General features: G+C 38.8%; 1 protein-coding gene across 5 annotated transcripts in view; it reads left to right on the plus strand.

Annotated features, from left to right (window-relative positions):
- EPS15L1 (epidermal growth factor receptor pathway substrate 15 like 1) overlaps window positions 1-23,648 on the plus strand; it is a 130,408-nt gene that overhangs the window by 82,765 nt on the left and 23,995 nt on the right. For all 5 annotated transcript variants that reach the window (XM_069102115.1, XM_069102116.1, XM_069102118.1 and 2 more), the window contains one exon: window positions 1,422-1,554. In XM_069102115.1, the coding sequence (XP_068958216.1) occupies window positions 1,422-1,554 (133 nt within the window). The remainder of the gene's footprint in view (window positions 1-1,421; window positions 1,555-23,648) is intronic.

Genomic DNA, 23,648 nt, shown 5'->3' on the forward strand with positions numbered 1-23,648 from the left:
GTAAAACACACAGATAAATAGATATAGTAGATTCTCTTAAAATAGATTATAAACTCTATTAGAGCAGGAATTATTTCTTAGTTATTAATTCTCAGTACAATTCCTTAGCATATTTAGTAGACGTACCTATGACTGTCTCTTGAATAATTAAATAAACAGCAAAGACAACTTTGAAGGAAGAAAAAATTGTAATAAGGAGACAGGCAGCTTGTGATGGCAAGAGATCCTAGAGGTTGGGAAGACCTTTGGTTGACAATCAGGAACTGTCTGGGACAGACTGGGACCTTTTTTCCCCTTTTTATAAGAAAAAAAACACTATCATTTATTTAAAAAAAAAAAAGAATGTTTACATCAAACAGCAAAAGACCTATAGAACTTCAGTGCCCTTATCCACATCATAGAAAAGTTCTGGAAAGGGACAGAATAGAATGTTCCATGGAAAGGTCTTCAAACCATTGCATCCTAAATTTTGTTGTAGAAAATGTCATTTGAAAAGCTTAGCAACACACTACAGCAAAAGAGTTGGTATATCAAGAAACCTGATAAAAAAAAGTACACTTAATGAGTTTCATAACACAATGAAATAGTAGCAAGAACAATTCCTGCAGTAAACTTTGGTCTTGTGGACTACAGTTCTGCAGTGCTCCTGTACCTGTGTCTTCCTTTTCACTGCCACCACCCTAACCCATCCATTGAGGGGGACAGGCAAGATTTCAATAGGCAGGCATAGAAAGAATGACAGTCGTGTAAAATGGGGCTAGAAAAGCAGATCAGAATCAGTCAAGTGGCAGTGAGCCTTGAATGACAAACTAAGGGGTTTGTATTTTATTCTTTAGGCCAGTGGTGGGGAACAACCTGCAGCCTTGAGGTCACACGTGGCTTTCTAAGTCCGTGGGTACAACCTTTTGACTGAGTCCAAGTTTTACAGAACAAATCCTTTTATTAAGGGGATTTGTTCTGTAAAGTTTGGATTCAGTTAAAGGGCTGCACTTGAAGACTTGGAGGGAGTCAGGTTATACTGGACTGGGTGGTCCAGGAAAATGAAAGCTAAGAAATGACTATTGGAGTTAGAAATTAAGATGTAGGACCTCAGAGCAAGCAATTTCAGTAGCACTTGGGCAGGCCTCTTCTCTTCAGCCTCAGTGTCATCACTTAAAAGCAGATTTTCAACATTTATTATGATCTGATTGTGTACCAGACATTGTGCTTGACACAGTACAGATATGGAAAGGGTTGTGGTGCTTATCTCCCCTTCAGGAACCTTGAGTGGCAATCATGTGGAAACAGCAATCACACCCAGGCTGTTGGTCTGGACCTCCCATAAGAGGGGATCAGTAAAAACTGATTGTGTGTTTAATTGATCTTTATAATCTTTATTTGAATTGCTTTTCTCTATCTCTCTTTCATTTCCATTTCTGCAGCCCACCCCTTCTGACCCTTTCACCTCCTCTTTTGGAGGGGTGGGATTCTCAGAGGACCCTTTTAAAAGTAAACAGGACACTCCTGCTCTGCCACCGAAGAAAAATGTTCCTCCCCGACCCAAGCCACCCAGTGGTAAGTATGATGCCTTTTTCTATGACCAGTCTTCTCCACACTCCAGGAGTAAGGGGGGAGTAAACTAACCCTCTTCTCACTCAACTTTTCTAATTCCAGCCTCAGAGAAGTCCAAGAGCAGGTTCAGACTGGGGTTATTTAGATGTACAATTAAAAGTTGTTTTAATTTTATTTCAGCAGTATGGGATTGGGTTTCCTCCTGTATTCTAAATTCACGGTGCCTTCAAAATGTAGCCTATTCTTCTTTGTTACTGAAGATTCAACTTCTTTGGCAGTTTTCAACTTCTTTTTCCAGAGAAGGCTGGATGGCTACTTGTTGGGGTTCTGTAGAAGGGATTCATCTTGAAGTAGAGGTTTTATTAGATGGGCGTGAAGGTCCCTCCCAGCATAGAGTCTTTGGAATTTTCTCTGATATCTGACACAAGAGAACCAGAAAGGGGAAACTTTTTTTCCTTTTAGAGTTGTCAGCTAGTTGATTGTTCATAGACTTTATCTGCCCCACACCAGGCAAAGCTGTTTAAAAACGTCGACTTTATGATGGCATATGTCTCAGAATTTTCTTTTGTTAGGATCGTGTTCACTATAGTAGAGTCCAGCTCCCCACCTTTCCTCCCTCACTCTGCTCTTCAACAAGATGTCATTTTCATCTTCTATAGTCTGTTTTAAATATAATGGGAAACCATGTCCCTGATTATGAAACTAGAGGACTGGTATAGCAATATCATGGTCCATGTTCCTTTCTTCCATTCATTGGCAGTTCTTTCTTATACTGTCCCTCTGCCATTGTAGTGACAGGAGAATTGCCCTGCTGATGGATAGTGAGGTACCTCCCTGCCCATGATGGGGAGTAGCCATTGCCATGCTGGCTAAGGTTGGTGGCCTGGGCATAGGGGAGAATGGGTAGAAATCTCCTGCACTTTCTTCTCCCTTTGCTTCAGTGGCTGTGAGAGTTTGTTGACCTCGAGAGACTGGCTACATGACAAAGAGCCAGTTGACCATGGAAAGAAAGTGATGAGGGATTTTATGTCTCTGTATTCTTGTTCCCAAGGGTGTGTTCCTTGGAGATTGAGGTACAGGGACTGCTCAGCTGCTGTATTATAGAGAACACATAATCAAGGAATGCCTTCCATTCCCCATTAGTCTCCCTGGGGGAGTTTTTTGTTGTCTGTCACTGGTTCAGCTCTTAAGAGCGATTCCATTTTATCCAAGAAGTTTAGGTGTGGGTATTCAAAGAAATAATTCCTGTGAGGAGAAAAGAGGAAGCACTCTAATGAGATTGGTGTGGGAGTGAGTGTGGGTGGAGCACAGCCCAGGTCTCCCTGGAAGAAAAACATCAAGGTGAGCTTGAGACTGGGCAGGGAAGCAAAATAAAGAGGCTCTGCTGGAGGGGTTTTCTCAACTCATTGGAGAGGAGCGAAGAAGGTCTGAGCTGCTAACTCCCAGGGAGCTTGGACCATGGTGACTAAAGTGGAGAAGAGACAACACCATGCTCTTTTTTTTGTTTTTGTTTTCTCAGCCAAGAAGGACCTTTAGACTGGGAAGGACAAAACAGAAAAGAATGAGGAATTTGGAGCCCAAGATGAGTGAGTGGGGAGATGTTAAGAAAGCGCTTAGCTGTCCTTCATTAATTCAAATCCCTGGCTTGGATGAACTATATCCCCCGTGGTTTTGAAAGTACCAGTGGCCATGATTCCTGAGCTATCATCAGTGATCATGGAGGAAAGAATAAGTGCTTTGCTGCAGGATGGAAGAAAGGCACATGCTATCCAGATTTTCTTTTAGAATGTAGAGAGTAAAATCTTCAAAATGTAGGTCCTCTTTTTCCTGACAATATTCTAGGATATGTTATTAGAGGGATGATTAGTGAACATCCTGAAGAGGAAGCAGTGATTACAGAGAGTCAACATAGCGCCACTAAGAACAGTTATGCCAATCTAATCTCTTTTTCTTCTCTTTAATAGGGCTACTAAGTAGTCTTGTGGATCATGGATAAATACTGTAGATATAGTTTACCTAGATTTGAGCAAAGCATTTGACAGTCTCATTTTTTTTTTTTTTAGTCAAGATAAAGAGTTGTAAGCTATCAGATTGTAGGATTAGGTAGATTCAGAGTGATTGAATGGTGGGACCAAAGAATAGTCATTAATGGTTCAATGTCAATTTGGAAAGAAGTCATTAGTGGAGTGCCCCTGGAATCTGTACTTGACACTGTCATTTTCTTTAGCGACTCACATGGAGGCATAAGGATAAATGAAGAAATTTATTCTTGAGAAACTGATTTTCTAAACTTGGGTATGAACTGGGAGAGGAGACAGCCATTTGTCTGGGATAGATTGGGTATATTTTTTTTTAGACTGGGTATTAAAATGGGTTTCAGGCTCACTAAGAGTGATATGACTACCAGATTATGTCCTATGTTTTGCTCTAGTCAGACACTTTATAAGTATGTTCCATTCTGGCCTCCACTTTTCAGGGTGGAGGGTGACCAGAATAGTGAAGAGCTTCAAGAATGTGATCTAAGGATCAGTTTCCTTTCCCTTAAAGGAAAGGCCTGGAGGGAGCTGGGGGGGACACACAGTCAGTGTCTTGGAATATCTGATGGACTGTGGTATGGAATAATAACAGCTGGCATTCATATAGCACTTCAAGGTTTGCAAGGCTTTGTGGAATAAATATTGTAGGTATAATTATTAAGACTCAGAGAAGCAATAAAGTGCAATGTGGGTCTGGTCCATGGCCACCTGACTAGCAGATATCGAGAACAACACACAGATACCTCATGCCTCCACTGATTCCACACCCATTGAGGGTGGTTCCACATGTTCTGCTTGTCTCCAACTGGGAGAACTAGGGGTAATTGGTTTGAGTTACTGAGGCACACACTTTTAGATTTGGTGTATGAAAAAACTTTCTAATGATTCCAGCTGTTCAAAAGTGTAATGGGCTTCCTTGGGAGGCTGTAGGTTCCTATCTCTTAGTGGTTTTTGAGCAAAACCTTGATAACTATTTGTTGGCTTGGTATGTTGAAGACGGAAGTCTTGTTCAGGTACAAATTGGACTTGATGGCCTATGAGCTTCCTTACAGTTTTGACATTCTGTGAATCTATTAATGGAATGATGAGATAAAAGGTTTTTACTTAATATTGTAAAACAAATACTCCTCGAGTAATACTCCTAGAGAACTAGTCAGTGCAACTTATAAATCTGTTTTTAGTTATTTTTTATTGTCCATTTACATCTTTAATAAAGTGAAGTAATAAGATCTTAAGAGTCAGAATGGAGTTTTCCTTAAGTTCCTTTTTTCCAGGCAAAATGATACCCAAACTTCCCCAAGAATATAGATGATAATTGGCTATTCTTAGTCAACAGAAGTTTCTCTGATCACTGCACTTATCTCCTGGCTCTCTACTCCTGACTTGTGCCCAAGCTATCCATCCATGCTCACTTCTCTCCCAGCTCTGCTCCTCACTCTCTAGACTTTCCCACCTCCTCCACTCCAGCAGCCTTCTCACCATGGAAATGCTTTTGTCCCTTTGCTGCACCCCTACCTATTCCCTTAGTGAGTTTCTGCTTAGAACCTCCATTAAAGGATATACCCTGGCTAGTTAGCTATGCTAACTTCTCTCACGATTCTACTCCTGTTTTTTGGGATAGAAATCTTTCTGAAATGTATCAATATGTTTTTCTTTTAAAGGGGAGATGATGAGTTTAATTTCTTTTTGTTGTTATTGTTCATTATTTTATTTTATTTCGTTTCATTTTATTTTAGGAGGGCATTTGGCGTTAAGTGACTTGCCCAAGGTCACATGGCTAATTTTTTGTGTTAAGTGTCTGAGGTCGGATTTGAACTCAGGTCCTCCTGACTTCAGGGCTGGTGCTCTGTTCATTGTGTCATAGCCGCCCCCTATTTTCTTTTTTTGTAAATGATATTTTATTTTTTCCAATTACATGTAAAGATAGTTTTCAGCATTCATTTTTATAAGATTTAGATTTCCAAATTTTTTTCCTCCCCTACCTTCCCCACTCCCTGAGATGGCAAGCAATCTGATATAGGTTATATATGTGCAATCATGTTAAACATTTCCATGTGAGTCATATTGTGAAAGAAGAAACAGAACAAAAGGGAAAAGCTACAAATAAAAACAAAAAAAAAGGTAGAAATAATATGCTTTGATATGCATTCAGACTCCATAGTTCTTTCTTTGGATGTGGATAGCATTTTCTGTCATGTGTCTTTTGGAATTGTCTTGGATCATTGTATTGCTGAGAAGAGCTACGTTGATTGTTGCACATTGTTACTGTTGCTGTGTACAATGTTCTTCTTCTTCTCACTTCACTCAGCATGTAAGGACCTGAGTTCACGTAAGTCTTTACAGGTTTTTCTGAAATCCACTTGATTGTCATTTCTTATCGCACAATAAGTATACCCCTAATTGTTCAGCCATCTCCTAATTGATGCGTATTCCCTCAATTTCCAATTCTTTGCCACCACAAAAAAAGCTGTTATAAATATTTTTGTACATGTGGGTCCTTTATCCCTTTTTTATGATCTCTTTGGGATACAGACCTAGTAGTGATATTGCTGGATCAAAGGGTATGCACAGTTTGGTTGACCTTTGGGCATAGTTACAAATTGCTCTCCAGAATAGTTGGATCACTTCACAACTCTACCAGTAATGCATTGGTGTCCCAGTTTTCCCACATCTTCTCCAACATTTATCATTTTCCATTTTTGTCATATTGGCCAATCTGATAGGTGTGAGGTAGTACCTCAGAGTTGTTTTAATTTAATTTAAAATAAATCACTATTTAATGAATAGTGATTTAGAGCACTTTTTCATATAACTATAGATAGCTTTAATTTCTTCATCTGAAAACTCCCTGTTCATATTCTTTGCTCATTTATCAATTGAGGAGTATATTCTTTAAAATTTGACTTGGTTCTCTATATATTTGAGAAATGAGACCTTTGTCAGAAACACTTGCTATAAAAATTGTTTCCCATCTTTCTGCTTTCCTGAGAGTGAGTGTAATTTCATTTTTTATTGAGGATTAATTATATTATTATGAATCATATTCATAACATTATAAAGACTTTCAGCTGTTTCTTTTCAATGCTGTGATTTTCTGCATTTCTGGCAGGGTCACACAGCTAGAATAAGTGTCTGAGGCTAGATTTGAACTCAGGAAGTTAAATCTTCCTAACTTCAGGCACAGCACTCTATGCACTGTGGCATCACCTAGTATTAATACTTAGCAAGCAAATACCTAATAAGTATAAGGCACTGTGTTAGATACTGAGGATATAAAAATGAAAGAGAAAGGGCGGGGAGGGAAAGGGAGAGAGTGAGCATGAGTATATATCTAAAGTGGTGACTTTGTACTAGGCCTGTGCTAGGGGCTGGGATCCAAATACAAGAAAACAAGATGGTCCCTATTCTCAAGGAGCTTACATTCTTTTTTTTTTTTTTAGTTAAATTTTATGTTTATTTTTAGTTTACATCATTCATTTCCACAAGAATTTGAGTTACAAATTTTCTTCCCATTTTTCCCCTACCCACCACCCCAAAACAGCAATCCCACTGAATACCCCCTGTCCCAAACTGCTTTCTCCTATATTCTCCCCCATCCCTCCCGACTTTCCAGAAGGGCAAGATGGATCTCTGTGCCCCAGTGCCTATATATCTTATTTCCCAGTTGCAAGTAAAATAATAATAATAATATATATATTTTTTAAACATTTGATTTTGAAACTTTGAATTCCAGATTCTTTCCCTTCCTCTGTCGTCACCCACCCTTACTGGGAAGATAAGCAATTCAATATAGGTTGTACATGTGTAGCTATGCAAAACATTTCCATAGTGGATATATTGTGAAAGACTGACTATATTTCCCTCTATCCTATCCCACCCCCCATTTGTTCCATTCTTTACTTTGATCTTGTCCCTTTTCAAAAGTGCGTGCTTCCAACTTCCCTCCCCCCAACCTGCCCTCCCTTCCATCATCCCCCCTTTCATTCCCTTCCCCCCTACTCTCCTACAGGGTGAGATACCCTATTTAGTGTGTATGTCATTTCCTCCCTAAGCCACATTCAATGAGAGTAAGGTTGACTCATTCCCTTTTGCCTTCCTGTTCTTCCCTTTCATTGTAACAGTTTTCCCTTCCCTCTTCTCTATGAGATAATTTACACCATTGTATCTTTCCTCATCTCCTCTCATTATATTCCTCTCTCACCTCTTAGTTTCACCTTTTAAGTTCATCCCTTCCTATTCAGTTGGTCCTATGCCCTCTATGTATACCTGTACACAAATATACACACACTCACATATGTATTCATATGCCCATATATCCTCCAATATATACATATATATGTATGTATGCATACATACATATATGTACATATTTCTATTCCCTTCAACTATTCTTCATAAGTTACAATTAATCATTTTTCCATGTAGGAATGTAAATAGTGCAACTTTGATAAGTTCCTTATGAATTCTTTTCCCTGTTTACCTTCTCATGCTTCTCTTTCTTCTTGTTTCTGAATGTCAAATTTTCTATTCAACTCTGGTTTTATTCATCACGAATGCCTGAAATTCTTCTATTCCATTGATTGACCATATTTTCCCCTGAAACATGATATCAGTTTTGCTGGGTAGGTGATTCTTGGTTTTAATACTAGCTCCTTGACCTCTGGAATATCATATTCCAAGCCCTTCGATCCCTCAGTGTAGAAGCTGCCAGATCCTGTGTTTACACAATATTCAAATTGTTTTTTCCTGGCTGCTTGTAATATTTTCTCCTTGATCTGGGAATTCTGGAACCTGACTATAATATTCCTAGGAGTTTTCTTTTTGAGATCTTTTTCAGGAGGTGATTGGTGAATTCTTTCAACCTTTATTTTGCCCTCTGGTTCTAAAACATCAGGACAATTTTCCTTGAGAATTTCTTGAAGGATGATTTCTAGGTTCTTTTTTTTTTTTATTATAGCTTTCAGATAGTACAATAATTTTTAAATTATCTCTCCTGGATCTATTTTCCAGGTCAGTGGTTTTCCCAATGAGATATTTCACATTGCCTTTTTTTTTTTTCCATTTTTTTCCATTTGTTTGGATCTGTTTCATAGTATCTTGATTTCTCATAAAGTCACTAGCTTCCATTTGCTCCAATCTAATTCAGAAGGAATGATTCTCTTCAGTGAGCTTTTGAGATTATTTTTCCATCTGGCAAATTCGGCTTTTTAAGGCATTCTTCTCCTCATTGGCTTTTTGAGCCTCTTTTGCCATTTGAGTTAATGTATTTTTTAAGGTGTTATTTTCTTCAGTCAGTTTATTGACTCTCATTTCATAATTTTCTTGCATCATTCTCATGTCTCTTCCCAATTTTTCCTTCACTTCTCTTATTTGGTTTTCAAAATCCTCCTTAAGCTCCTCTATGGCCCATAACTAGCTCATATTTTTCTTGGAAGCTTTTGGTACAGGAGTTCTGACTTTGTTGTCTTCCTCCCGTTCCATTCTTTGATCCTTTTTGTCTCCAAAATAGGAGTGTAAAGTCGGATTGCTCTGCTTGCTCATGTTGCCACTCAGTTACTTGACTTTTGAGCTTTTTGCCACAGTAGAACTCTGCTATCAGAAAGGGGAGCTTTGTCCCAAATTGCTGGGGTTTTCTCAGCTGCCATAGCTATTAGTTGGGTGCCTTCTCTGAAGCCTCCACATGCTCCGCTCACTGGTCAGGCACCTCAGGACCTCCACCCTAGACAGCGATCCAGATCCAAGCAGGTTAAAGCCAGAGCGATTACCCCCTACAGTCTGTAGGCTGGGAGCTCTGAAGCAGCCATGTGGCTGTGGCTACACTGCTGCTTTTTGCCTTGGGGGCAAAGGCTGGTCCACACTCCCCAACTCCCTCTTCCTGCAAAGTCTAGACTGACCTCTCACTTTGTCTTTGGCATCTATGGGTTGATGTCTGGAAACCGCCACAGCTGCTGGTGATCTGAAGTTCCTCTGGAGGAGGGGGGATGGGGGGGAGGCGTGGTGCTGGTTGTGGCCGCCCTAAGGCTAAAACTTCTGGTTCACCCGGGGCTGGATTCTGCTCCCAGCCCGCTGCACTGGCCCCTTCCTGCTGGCCTGGTGGGCTATCATCAGTGGGAGATTAGCTTCTCTGTCATTTTGTGGGTTCTGTAGCTCCAAAGTTGGTTTAGAGTTATTTTTTACATGGATTGGAGGAGGTGGAAGCGGGAACAGCATATAAGTCCTGTTTCTACTCCACCATCTTGGCTCCACCCCTCAGGAGCTTACATTCTAATAGAGGAGTACAACCCATCAAGGGGAGCTAGAAGGGAGTGGAAAGGAAGGAGAATACTGGGGCAAGGCAGCTAATGGGGAAGGGAGAATAAGTTGAGCTGGGAGTGCAGTGATTGGCTGATGTCCCTCAAGAAATGGCAGTGCTGGCCAGGGACTCACTAATTATGAGAAAAAACCTCAGGGTAGACAAGACAGTAGGAGTGCAGTGGAGCAGTCTAGGGGTGAACTGAGCACACTTCAGGTCCTGGAAGTTCTTATCTCTTTGTAGAATTTTCATACAGCTCCCCTTGATTTCAACATCTTTGCTGGGTGGGTTCAGCTGCATTCTCTCCATCCAGCCCCTCTCCACAGCTGACTCCCTCCTCAGTTCTTCACTTCCCGGGGATCATGCTTCTTGGAGGTCCTTCCTCCTCCATTCCTGCATGCCCCAGTTCAAGTCTTGTCTGTAGCATGTGTCTGTGCTCGCCAGTGGATAACTCTCCAGCAAAAGCAAGGAGTTTAGAGTACAGTAGACCTGATAAGAAATATAAAGATATGGCAAAGAATTGGAAATTAAGGGGTGCCCATCAATTGGGGAATGGTAGAATAAGTTGTGGTATATGCATGTTATGGAATACTATTGTGCTATAAGAAACGAGGAGCAGATGGACTTCATATTTACCTGGAGAGGCTTATATGAACTGATGCTGAGTGAGAAGAGTAGAACCAGGAGAAATGTGTGTACACAATAAAAGACACAACGTATGTGTGATGACCAGCTTTGATAGACTGGACTCTTCTCAGCAATGCAGTGATATAAGTCAATCCCAAAAGACTCACGATGGAGAGAAATGTGTGCATCCAGAGAAAGAACTAGAAAGAACTGAGTTTATAGCCAGATGGAAGCAAAATACCTGATTTTTTTCTTTTTCTTGTTTGGTTTTATGTCCTCTTTCCCATTGTTCATTCCATCTGATACAATCTTTCTTTATAACCTGACTAATGTATAATGTGAAAGTATTTACAGATCCTATACTTGACTGTATGTCGCCATGGGGGGAGAGGGGAGGGAGGGGGACGAAATGTGAAATTCAGGGAGTTGTGGAATTGAATCTTGTAAACCAAAAGTAAACAAATTAATTTAAAAAAAAAGAAAGAAAGAAAGAAAAAAGAAATATAAAGATAAACATAACATTGTCCAAACCATTGTTATTTCAAGTACTTAATAACTGCTTGTTCATTGATTAAAGCATCCTAGTCAAGCCCCACTGTAATGTCATTTAATGTTTGCCTCTTTCTAAGATTGTTTCATGGATCTTCACACAGTCTTGTTATTTAGCCCTTTGTTGCTCAAAATCAATTATAATGAAATGAGGTGGGATATGGTTGGATACAGTTAACCATAATAATTCCAGACTGCTATTCAGTCAGTCACCCAGCCTCAAAAGCTTAGTCATCACTGACTTTTCCCTTAGTCAGTTGCCAAACTAATTCTACATTCTTAATATCCTGAAAGCCTTTTTCCTCCTTTCCACTTTTCCTTGTTACATTCAATTTTAGCTCTGGACTTCTTTATGTCTCCTCAATTATTGCAATAGCCTCCTAACTAATCTTCCTGCCTGTTTTCTCCTTCTCCAGTTCACTGGACTGTGGCATTTGCCAATTCAAAGCATTCGGTGGTTCCCAGTTATATACTATACAAACAGCTCCTTTGTCCTGGCATTCAGTGTTTTTTCACAAGCTGACTCCTACCTGCTGTATTACACACTACTCCTTTTCTCACTCACAGTTTTCCAGCCAAACCTAAGTTAGGAAGTGTTCTCCAGGTTTATCCAGATTTTTCCAGCTGCTAAGGTGTTCACACTTGCTGTCCCTCAATCTGAAATGGTCTTCCCTTCACATTTCTACCTCTTGATTTCCTTCAGGACAGCTCCAGAGTCATCTGTTCCATTAATCCTTTCCTTTTCCTCTCCCCATGTTCCATTTCTTCAGTTTTAAGTCATTGTACCTTTCTTGAATCTCTCAGATAATTCTGTTTGGACATCTCTTATCCACTTATATTACAACTTGTGTTTTTAGTTATTTGTATTTTTTCTTCTCTCTCTAGATTGTAGACTTCTTGAGGGCAGAAACTATGTTGACTTTCATCTGTGTATCTTTAGCACCTAGCACAGTTCATTATATATACTGGAATGTTAATAAGTGTTTGGATTGCATTGATTGTGACAGGCCTTAGAAGTAGCCTGCATCTTCCTTATTAAATTCTCTTTGCTAGGTTAGCTGAATTAAATTATTTTAGCCTTTCCACATTGACCTCATTTTGCAACCTTTTACTTATTTCATGAAGAGAGTTGATTGAAATTAGCTTAATCCTGGGATTTGGGAAGCCTCAATTCCCTTCTCCTTTCTTTTCATTTACTTTTTCTATATGATATCACTAGATAAGGAATATCCCCATTCTTACCTCATAAGGATGTTAAGATAAATGAATGAAATCTTTAACCTCTGTAGTCCTCAGATTCCTTTTCTGTAAATGGGGAGGAAAGGATAGACTCAGTTGCACTACATTGTCTCTAAAGTAATTTCTTGCTGTGATCCAGTGAAGTGCTCTGAGCTACTTGGACAACAGGCTTTTGTAAAAGTAGCATATTGTTTTATTACTAACACAGTAGGGAAACCTGTAGGATTCATTGGATTCATTTGTCTTTGATTTTTCTCTTTTAATAGATGAAATAACTGAAATGTTCTGCTTATAAGAGGTAGATATAGAGTCGACATCATCTATTGTCTTGTATGTTTACTCAGTAGTCTAGAATGCAGACTAGTGGTAGGCAATTTCTAGGGTAGGGGTACCTCAGGAGGGATACTTTCTGGGTTTTCATAAATGTGAATATTTTTATTACTAAGACATCCCATTCTCCCTTAGAAATTAGTTATGATGTCAAATCTAATATGTTCTGCTGAAGGCTCAAAGGTTCTAGTGGACAGTAATCCACATAGACACAGTTTTAAAACTGGGTCTGCGGTATCTTGCCTAGCCTCTGCTTTATTAATGTGGATTGAAATGCAGTCATTGTACTTAAATGCAGGGCAGTCATTATTCAGCTATCTATACATATATATTTAACAACAGTTTCAGATTTGACAAATTATATCTGAGGAGTCCTCTAGGCTTTTGTAACAGATTCTGTTAAAAATGTATCTTTTAATTTAGGAAACTTCATTCTTTATAACAGTTATGTTTTCATGTGTGTACTCACCCTTCTCTCTGCAATTGAGAGTAAGTGGTTACTTAAAACATGAAAAACTGCTTAGTCTCTTATAAGAGATAGAGATGAGTATTGGAGGAAAACCCTGCTCAAATAGCAAACTTTGATACGGCGGTAATTTCCGTTGATGTCTTGATCTCTTTGCCTGATGTCTTGATCTCTTTGCCTAAAGTCTATAACCAAAACATGTTAACCAGTGAAGAAGAAAACATACCATGTAAAAACCCACCAATGGAAAATGTTGGAACATTGTTTTCATTTCTCTTCTGTCAAAAGAAAAGCTGACAAAGCATATTTCAAAATTTTGAAAATTCATATAGTTTGAGTGCTGCCTTGTGTGACCATTCTCTGGCACCACTGAAAACCATGGATGATATAATGCCAGGGATCAGAGAGAGAGGTCCTCTTGCTATTCATGACCAGAGGAGCTGGGGGGAGAAGGTTGTATCTAATATACTGATATGTATGTTTTGTACTTCTTAATAACCTTATTCATTCATGTATGAACTACCTACTGTGTGCAAAGTATTGTACTAGATCCTGGGTAGAGATTTCAGGGTGTTTTCTTTGTTACCTTAGCTTGATGGAAGGGATCAACCTATATGGACAGGCAAACAGAATGATATTGAATTTTTAAGAGTCCAATGAAATAGTTCTAGAAAAATAAATCCAGTGGAAATGCTCCAAGGTCTCTTTTTCTCTGACTTAAGCTTGATTTTTGAGAGAGATTTTTGAGGGTTTAGTGGTAATAGTAGTAGACTTGGATTCAAAGACTTGAGTTCATGCCCTTATTCTGCCACTTAATATCTTTGTGACCTTGGGTAAATCATTTTACCTATCTGATCCTCAGTTGTGTTGTAAAATGGAAAAGATAACACTTGTACTACCTACTAGACTGCTATGAGGTTCAGATGAGATAATCACATGTGAAAAACACATTGTGAGTTGTAAAATGCTGTCCAAATATGAGTGGGTATTATTGATTATACTGTGGTTGGTGGATAGCAGTGGTAGCTCTGTGCTAGAGACCGTGTTGACACAGTTCATTCTCCTTAAGAGCTTATGTTGGGAGGAGAGATAAAATAGCAGATGTGTATACACCACATAGACCACATGCACCCTTTTAATTAGTTTTTATGTTTGATTTCGTTAGATTTTTACATTTTGCTTATTTAATACTCCTTTACCTAGAGAAAGATTACTAGAGAAAGCCATTTGGGGGTAACTGAGAATACCTTTGTGAAATCATCTTCACATGGTCTCACACAGTCTTCATTGTGCTTTCCTCAGCAGCCCTGTGGGGCAGAGAGAGCCAAGTACAGCTCCCTTACCTTCTGTGAGCCAGATTTTGTCCTTCTGTACCATATAAATAAATATTTTACTGTTGATGATAGCACCAACAGTAGTAATGTCATCTCTGTTTTACTGAAGCTCAGGTCATACATTGAAGGGTCTTCAGAGGCAGGGCTCAAGCCCAGGCCTTTTGACTTCAGACCACTCTTAGCACAATCCATGCTGTCCCTGAACATATTGAATCTGATTTAATGTAAAAATTTTGAGTTGAAAACACAGTGAGGCATTCAGTGATTGGTAATTTTTTTTCTTTGCAAAAGAGGTTTCATTTATTCCACAAACATACATCAAATGTCTACTATGTACAAAGAACTGATAGTACGTCATAAAAATAGGGAGCTATGTAATTTATAATGTACCCATATTACCTGATTTGATCTTCCCAGCAGCCCTCAGTCAGGGAATGGGATTTATTATCCCTGCCTCACAGATGAGGACAGTGAGGCCCTATCCCAGAGAAGTTAAGTGACTTCCTCTCTCAGGGTCACACAGCCCTGACTTCAAGTCCAGTGTTCTCTCTTCAATATTATCTCTGAAAAAAAATTCATGAGTTACACCAGTTTGCATGGATCGAAAACAAGTTTATGTCCCTGGCCCTTTATACAGTTTCCATTTTGTACTTCCTTTATAGAATCATAGTATTCAAAAGGGAAGGGTCATTAGACATCTACTGGTTGAACCCTTTTATTTGACAGATGGGGAAGCCAAGACCCAGGAATGCTAAATTCTTTGCCCATGGTCAGCCAGCTAGTTAGTGGTATTTAACTCGTGGACATCCCGCTGCCTAGCCCAGGATGTTTTTTCAAATTTTGTGGGACTGATTTAGGTGGTTCTCTAGATTTAATTCCTGAGAGCTACAAATATTAGAAGATATCTGTCTTTTTCTGCAGCGGAAGATGCTACATTTAAACATTTCTAGGTAATGAAACCTGGTCCCAGTATCAGACTTTGTAGAATTTCTGCAACAAATTGATTAACTGTTTTACTTCATAGCTTTAGTAGTTGGCTTTCTTCTAGTGGCCAGGTGGACAGTTTGTCGTTGTGATTTGCATTATTTTCAAGATTGTTCTCAATAAGTTTTAAGTAAGCAGGCATTCATTTTGGGCAGGTTTATTTGTTTCTGCCAGGCACATCGAAAACGAATACCTAGCAAGCCTCCTGAAACCTGGCAGTTAAACTTAGTACACGTACAATTCTCTCAGGTAAACAATGATATATTTTCTGCAACGAACTACAGATTGAAATCAGTCAGAGTTCACCGCTGAATAGTTTCTAGGTAAAAGTTGTTGATTTGCAAAGAGAGAAACAGATTTTTTTTAAGTGCAGGAAATGGCTGTGTGGGTGTCAGTGATTGGGTTACAAGCAGAATTCAGTCCTTTAGTGCTGTGATATGGGGATCTGGCTTCACTGGCCCCACCCTTCCCCACTTCCTTCACACGAAGCCTGGTGCATCTCTCTCTCCTGTGGTTTGGGTAGTACAGCAAGCCAGAGTGACATTAGTGGAAGAGCCTCGACCACTAACCATTAAATAACCTTTAACCTCCACTCCAATTTTATTATCAATATATTGCTTCTAATGACCTTTTAACCCTAACAACTCCCCAGAATAATATTTTTTGTAAATTCTTATACAAGAATTCTACTGAAAAATATCTGTTTGTATTGTACACATAAAGTACAATGCCAGTGACCTGATGTTCTTATTCAGTGTAAGTGGTGACCTACAAAATACAGTTTTTCTAATAGAAAATATATCCTGTCTTATACCTTTGTAGAGCTTAAATTCAGGGCACCTTGAAATTGAGTTTAGATGATTTCTTTAGGGTGTGATTTTGTATCCTTAAGTTACACACATTTCCAAATCCATTGTGATTGAATATGTAACAGCAATGTCAGTAATTGGAAACTTGTTACAAATCACATAATTGATGAATGATGTCAATGTTAGGTAATTAGGATCAACTTGTTCTATGCAGTGTTAAAATGTCAAGCAAAAATTGAAACCAGAATAGTCAGCAAAGATTTAATTATTCTTTTTTAATCCCTCTTTTCTGGTCCTCTTGTTTGTTGTACAAGTATACAAAAGTTGGTTTCTCAGGTTTTACTGTGTGGTTAATGCCTTCCACCCTTAGGTTAGGCACTTTAATTCTGTTCCCACAATGATTTTTTAGAAAAATTTTTGAAGATTCTGAGTTGTTGAAATAGAAATAGCCACCGTTTCCCATGACTCTTGGTAGAATATTGAGGAAATTTTTTTGTCGAGTCAGAAATGAGTATTAGAGACTTGATCTTAAAAATGAGAAATGCATGTTTCAGGGAAGCTTATAGAAGATGCATCTAAATCAGAGGTTCTTAATTAGTCTTAGGTACTGTTCTTAAAATATATTTGGACAACTCTTATTATAATTGGTTTCCTTTTCAGACCTACATATTTTATTTTGTGCATTTAAAAAGATTATTCCGAGATGGGGTCCATAGGCTTTACCAGACTGCCAAAGAGGGCCATGACAAAAAAGGTTAACAACCCCTGATCTAAATAGATGCTCATTTAGTAAATATTATGCTGACAAAATCCTTAGAGTCCAAGACCTGGAATTTTCAGCTGTCTTCAGAAAAGTGTTTTCTAGAACTAGGACTAAGTGCTCTTTCATCATTTTAGTGTCTCCAGTTAATTATACATGACTGACAACTGTCTGGGGTCTTACATTATTCCTTGTTTTGAATTGTGGAAGGAGTATAATTCTTTCTTAGGTTTCCTGGGGGGGGGGGGAGGAACGAAAAACAAAAACAAAAAACCATAGGTGATCCTTCTCTGCACAGATAATTGTGGAATTAAAAATAGAAGCATTTGCCGACTTTGGTGTACACCCACTAGAAAGAACTGTTTGAATAAAGAGTTTGGTAACAGTGATCACTAGTGAGATATAGCTGGTACTCATGAGTAGAGAGTGGAAGAGCATGGGATAAGGGAGGCCTGGCAGTCGCTGTGGTTAGTAGGTTCTTGGGCTAGACTCCCTGCTCTATCAATTACTGGCTTGCATCACCCTAGTGACAGAGTACTTAAAAAAATATCCTCTATTTACTTATCTGTGAACATGCTATTCCCACCCCCACCCCTAACCAGTAGAATGTGAGCTCCTCAGTATGGTAGAGTTCCTCTACAGCAGCAGAGACTGATGGACTTTCATATTGGGTAGACAGCATGATATAGTGGAAAGATCTTTTGCTCTGGTATCAAAGGACATGGGCTCAAATCACACACCCCACCCCCATTATTAGGCTACCTGTTTGTTGTTGGGCAAGTTACTGAACCTGCCTTGGCCTCAGTTTCCTCATTTGTAAAATGAAGGGGTTGGTTTAGATAGATGACCTCTGAGGTGGTTTGAGCCCTACATCTGTAGTCCTATGATCCTGTGTATCCCCATTGCTAAGTTTAGTGGCTGGCACTTCATAAACGATTGGTTGATTGATTGATTGATTGATTGATTGTGAGCAAGTAGTTCACTCCTCTGAGACTCAGTTTCCTCATCTCTAAAATAGGAACAATACTACTTTACAGGGCTCTTGTGAGGAAAACATTTGAATTATAAAACATTGTTCAGGTTCATAGGATTTAGAGTTAGCAATCATCTTGTCCAGTCCTCATGTTTTACAGATAAGTAAGCTGAGGCCCAGAGAGGAGGAGGAACTTTACAATAAATGTAAGTTGTTGTTTCCACAGTCCTTGGGAACCAGCAGTAGAGAGGATTCTCCTAGACTTTGAGTGGGATGATGGCAGAGGGAGAACGTAGACAACCAGTGGTCTTTCCCACAGTTTGGCCCTCAAGAGAGAGTAGTTGTGGGATACCCAAAAGCAGCTACTTCTTGATTTCCTTGCTTTCTCCTGTATTAGGGCAATTAGACTTATTCTGCTTGGCCCCAGGATAATCATACATACAACATTCTCCTAGTTCTTGTCATTTCACTTTGCATGAGTTCATATAAACATCTTTCCAGATTTTTCTAAAGTCAACTAGCTTGTCATCTTTTTTAACAAAATAATATTCCACCACACTCTGTTCATGCCATTCCCCAATTGAAAGTCATCCCCTTGATTTCCAATTCTTTGCCACCACAAAAAGAGCTGGTATATTTTTGCACATTCAGGTCTTTTTCCCACTTTGTATGATCTCTTTGGGATACAGCCTAGAAGTGGTATTGCTGGGTCAAAGGGTATGCACATTTTATAGCCCTTTGGGCATAGTTTGCCATCTCTCTTTTCATCCTGAGTGTTCACATTTATTAAAGCCACCATTAAAAACATCCCGCATACAATACAATATCAAATAACTTCTTAAGGTATCTTCTACATCTGTGATTGTAATTTATCACATCCTATCTAAGGCTGGGGAAAGCACCTTATAGCCCTTATATACAGGGATTTTCAGAACATTCCACTTTTTTGCTGCAATAGAATGTTAGCTGCTTTAGAACTTGAGAATAGAGGCTGTTTTTTGTTTGAGGCTTTGTATTCCCTCAGTGTCCAGGTTATAAGCCAGTGTAAGCACTGAATAAATACTCAGGGTAGTCTAGTCAGGAGAGGAAAGGGGACTCTGTCAGCCCTGTCAGCTGCCTCCTAGAGAGCACTGGAACTGGTTAGACACCTCCCAGAATAGTTAAACTGAACCCTCCCCCCCCCCCCATTTCTCAAACTTTGAGTGTATATTGTGTTTTTTTAAAAATGAATTTATGAAACTTTGTATAAAACAGGTTGCATTTCTGTAGTTAGCTTACACTATAGGAAATGGCAAGATTCTTAGCTCAGCACTGCTTTTATGACTACAGCGTAACTCTCCTGTAGAATTCATTTAGTTGGATTCATTGGCTTATGCTAGGAGAGAGGGAATGAGCAGTATGAGATGTCTGCAGAAATAGGGTGAATCAGATCCATGAAGTATTGACAGACTTTGTGTTTTTGAAAAACAAAAAAAGTGACTGAGAGTGACTTGGGTCTGAGTCTGAGTACATAGCACTATGATTTTGTTGTGAGAACTGCTGTATGAAATGCATTAGGTTGTTTACTGGTCACCCTCCTTTCTACAGAACCAGTATGATTGCTGTCATGTTTTTTATACATTTTTTGTAATCCTTTCATGGGGACTTCATGAAGTTTCTTTTATTTTTTAATAAATATTTATTAAGTGCCAGTGATAATACACATGAGACAGAAAGCAGTGATGGAGTAGTGGGACCAAAGGCTTGGTCATCTTTTCTTAAGGATTCTGAACCAGCCTCATCCTGTTCCTTTTAAATATATTAAGCTGATTTTTCTTAACATTCAGTAAATATTTTTAGTGGAAAATCTCAACACCCTGATCACTTTGAACCTCAAATTTTATCTGATCAAGTCGTGTTTTGGGCGCAGCTTTGATCTCTGTTGGCCATACTTTTACACATATGCCAGTATAAAGTGCCTCTCATATGCTTGGGCCCTAGCAAGCTATTTAATGTTGCTGATCAGGTGTTTGCCTTGCTCACATTAAAAATGATTTATTCTTGTTTTATGAACCCACATATGAGCATTTGGCAATCTAAAAATATGTTCCTAAGAGTGACCATTTATCATAAAGTTACAGTGTTGAATGTCTGGTGATTGTTCAGCACACACTTATTTACTCCTTTTTTTCCATAGTAACAAATAGCTTACATTTATCTAATGATTTATAATTTACCAAGTGATTTCCATCTGTGATCTTATTTGCTCCTAACATTAATCCTGTGGAGGCATATAGTATAAGTGCTATTATTACCATTTTACTAATAAGAAAACTGAGTCTGAGAGAGGAAAAGTACTCAAGGGCATGTAACTTGTGATTGGCAGACCTAGAATTTTGAGTATAGATCTTTGACTTCAAGTTTTCTGTTCTTGACACTGTACCTCTCTATATAAATAATGTCAACTTAGCCTCCTTGTGAAAGAATCAGAGGAGACCCAACTGCCTCCTGGCTTCTCCTTTGCCTGTTACTAACAACCCCCTCCCAGTACCACCTAAGTGACTCTCATAGGCTTGACTTTCAGAAGTCCTGACAGTTGTATGAGAGCTTGGGAATCCTGTGTTGTGTGGGATAAATGACTTGGGGGAAGCAGCTGGCCAAGCCACAAACCAAAAATTCCACTTGTTTTTCATTCTTTTGCTTTGATATTTCATTTTTAAAAATTGCTACTAGGTAAATTTAGTAAGTTGTGTCAGTCATAGAGTTGGAATGTGCATGTGTATATAGATAACACATTTATGCATGTATGTGTGTGTTTATATATACACACATATGCATTTATTCAACATTAATGTAATTACTTATAGATGCATATAAACATGTTTATTTCCTATCTCTTTGATCTTTTGCTTCAGTTGTATTTATTAACCTCATTTGTAAAACCCAGAATTTACCAAAAAGTTATTTCTCTCTGTCTCAGCAGTGGTTACAATAGAACAAAATCTATACCTCAGGTTTTTGGCCTTTCTAATTTCTCACTGATGAGGCAGAAATTCAGTGTCCTGCTAGGTGTAGGGTTTCCTGAAAAGCATTCTGGGAAAGTCATATTTTAGCCTGGGTCCCAAACTGTTCATTTGTAAAGTACACTCCTATTCTCTTTTAATGATATTAACCTTTTGGGTGCCAGAGAGTGATCACTACTTCTGAAAATCAAGAAGTAAAAAATTAAGATTTTACCTGGGGTGGAGTCTATCTCTGGGCTTTTAACAGCATTTAACCTGCGGTAAACCATTTTGTTCATATTGTTTTTGCTAAAGTAAGTCCTCTGTGTGGTTTCGGTGCACCGCTTGGGTAACTGCTGAAACTGCTGTGGTTTCAAACTAACTTGCCTTCTCTTAAATCTTCTATATTTTTTAATACTGTTAATGAAAACTCTAGCATGGACACTCAGAAATAATCAAATAATCATGGCTGTTATCGTTAGGACCATAAAAGTGGATGGACCATAATTCTCCAGTAACTCAGAAGTCTTTTTTCCCCCCCAAAAGGGAGATATTTCCATTTGCCCTGATCAAATTTCACCTGATCAGTTCTGGGTACCGTGTTTTAAAGGGGATTTTGACAGAGCCCATTCAGAGGAGGGCAACCATGACAAAGACATAAACAAGTCACATATGAGGATCACTTGTAGAAGTAGGTCTGTTTAGCTTAGAGAAGAAAAGATTGGAGCAAATGGGGGACATGAAAGTTATCTTCAAGTGTCATAGGAAAGTGGGGCTTAGTTCTCCTTGACCTATAGCTGAGACCATTGATTTGAGGTTACAGAGTTTGGGGCTCAGTATAACAAGAACTTTTTGATCATTAGAGCTGTTTAGTAATGGAATGGGATACCTGGAAAGGTACTAAGTTTCCTATCCCTGGAGATGTTCATTCAGGCAGAGACTAGATAAACACCTGGGGACACTGTAGAGATATCCTGCATCACTTAGATTTTTGGACTAGAATACCCTCTAAGTATTATGATATGATAATACCTTCCCAAGTCTGAGATTCTGTGATTCTATCAAAAGTTGCATGTTAATGTACATGTAATACAACTAGTGGTAAAACTAGTGAATTTGCTAAGTGAAGACAGTGAAATTACTTTATTACATACAACGTAAGATTTATTTCAAGAAATAGGAAAATGATTAACAAGTTAGCAGAAGTGTTTACATAAAAATAGGAACTAGATTGAGAATATTTTAAAATGTAACAGCTAAAAATAATTGGCATGTGTGCAAAGTGAAGTAGGATGAGCAGGCCCATGGCATTAATAGATGTGTACTTCCTTTTGCAGAAAATTTGCTGTTTTATAATAAGCGCATTCTAATGCTGAACCAGAACAGTCTCTCACACTTTTGCACGTGTTAAGTCCATCATAGTCTTCATGCAAAACTTTAAAAACAGACAAACAAGAAGAACAGTTTTTACTTTGAAAACAAGAGGCAAACAGTTGGTGTGCCCTGGTTTCACATTAACAAAGTCATGCTTTCCAAACAACAGCGGTTTCAGCAATAGAGCAAAACTAAGAGAAGGCAGTTTTTTCACGCGAGCAGCTCTTTTCATCTCTCTGATGATCTGCTTGGTTGTTAGAAACCTCAGTTTGAAATGCTTGTAAATGGGGTGCATCTCAGCCTCCATCACCTTTGTAATGACAGATACTCAGAAATCTCAGCTAGAATTTGATCAAGAAGATTTATTGGAAAGTGCATTTAGCAAAGTGCTTAGCAAGCTAGGAGTGTTAGTACTATGGCCAGCACCCCTGTTCAGCTCTTTTCTGCCATCTAAATTATTAGTCTTTGCCAACTTACATGAGGTAATATACAAAGACAATATTGGACATTCCTGATACTGAAGCTGACATTAGTTATGTTACTTTGGGAAAAACCTTTCATCTCTGAGAGCCTCAGTGTTCTGGGCATTCAGAAGATGATACCACTACTTACCCTGAGAATAACATCCTAAAGCCCACACAACTTCTAGGGCTGTTGTGAGGATCAGGGGCATAAGGGACGTAAAACACTCTGTAGATTGTACAGCGCTATATAAATGTCATCTGCTGTTTTTTTATCATCATTTATTCCCTCCTTGTCCAGGTATTTAAAGAGACCTGTTTGTGTGTTCAGAGCATGAATTTAAGGGCTCTCTGCCCATGGCTCTCAGCTTGGAGTGCTGAACTACAACCAAGCCCTCCATGAAGTTCTACTTCTCAACAATAAAAATTCGGCAAACATTTCTGAGTTTTTAGTTTTTTTTAGCTTAGCTATCAGGTCTTACTTTTTTAATTTTAATTTTTTTGTCTGAAATTGAATTTTTAAATTTCATTATGGGTAATAGGAAGTATCATAGTGGGAAGGGGGTGGCCATAGGGGATGGCCAAACCAGAGAGGTCTTCCCTCCCATTTCCCCCCATTATCTCCTGCTCAGAAATGCTCCTAGAAGCTGCTGCAGCACCAAGTGGCCCTCTTGACCCTATGGAGGAGGCTGATTGGCCCATTCTTAAACCTGGGAGTGTGCATGGGAATGCAGTAGGTGTCCATTCTCTCCCAGGACAATAAGCTCAGTCCCACAGATATTTGAGAACTATGACAACAGTTTTGTTTTTTCATATCGAGAACTATACACTGTCCATGTGAAAACATCTAAGGATTAAATGTAGCAATGTCCAGCGTATGCA

The sequence above is a fragment of the Petaurus breviceps genome, unplaced genomic scaffold (assembly GCF_028583685.1).
Source record: "Petaurus breviceps papuanus isolate PSGF00001 unplaced genomic scaffold, PetGlider_PUasm1.0 523, whole genome shotgun sequence".
NCBI lineage: Eukaryota > Metazoa > Chordata > Mammalia > Diprotodontia > Petauridae > Petaurus > Petaurus breviceps.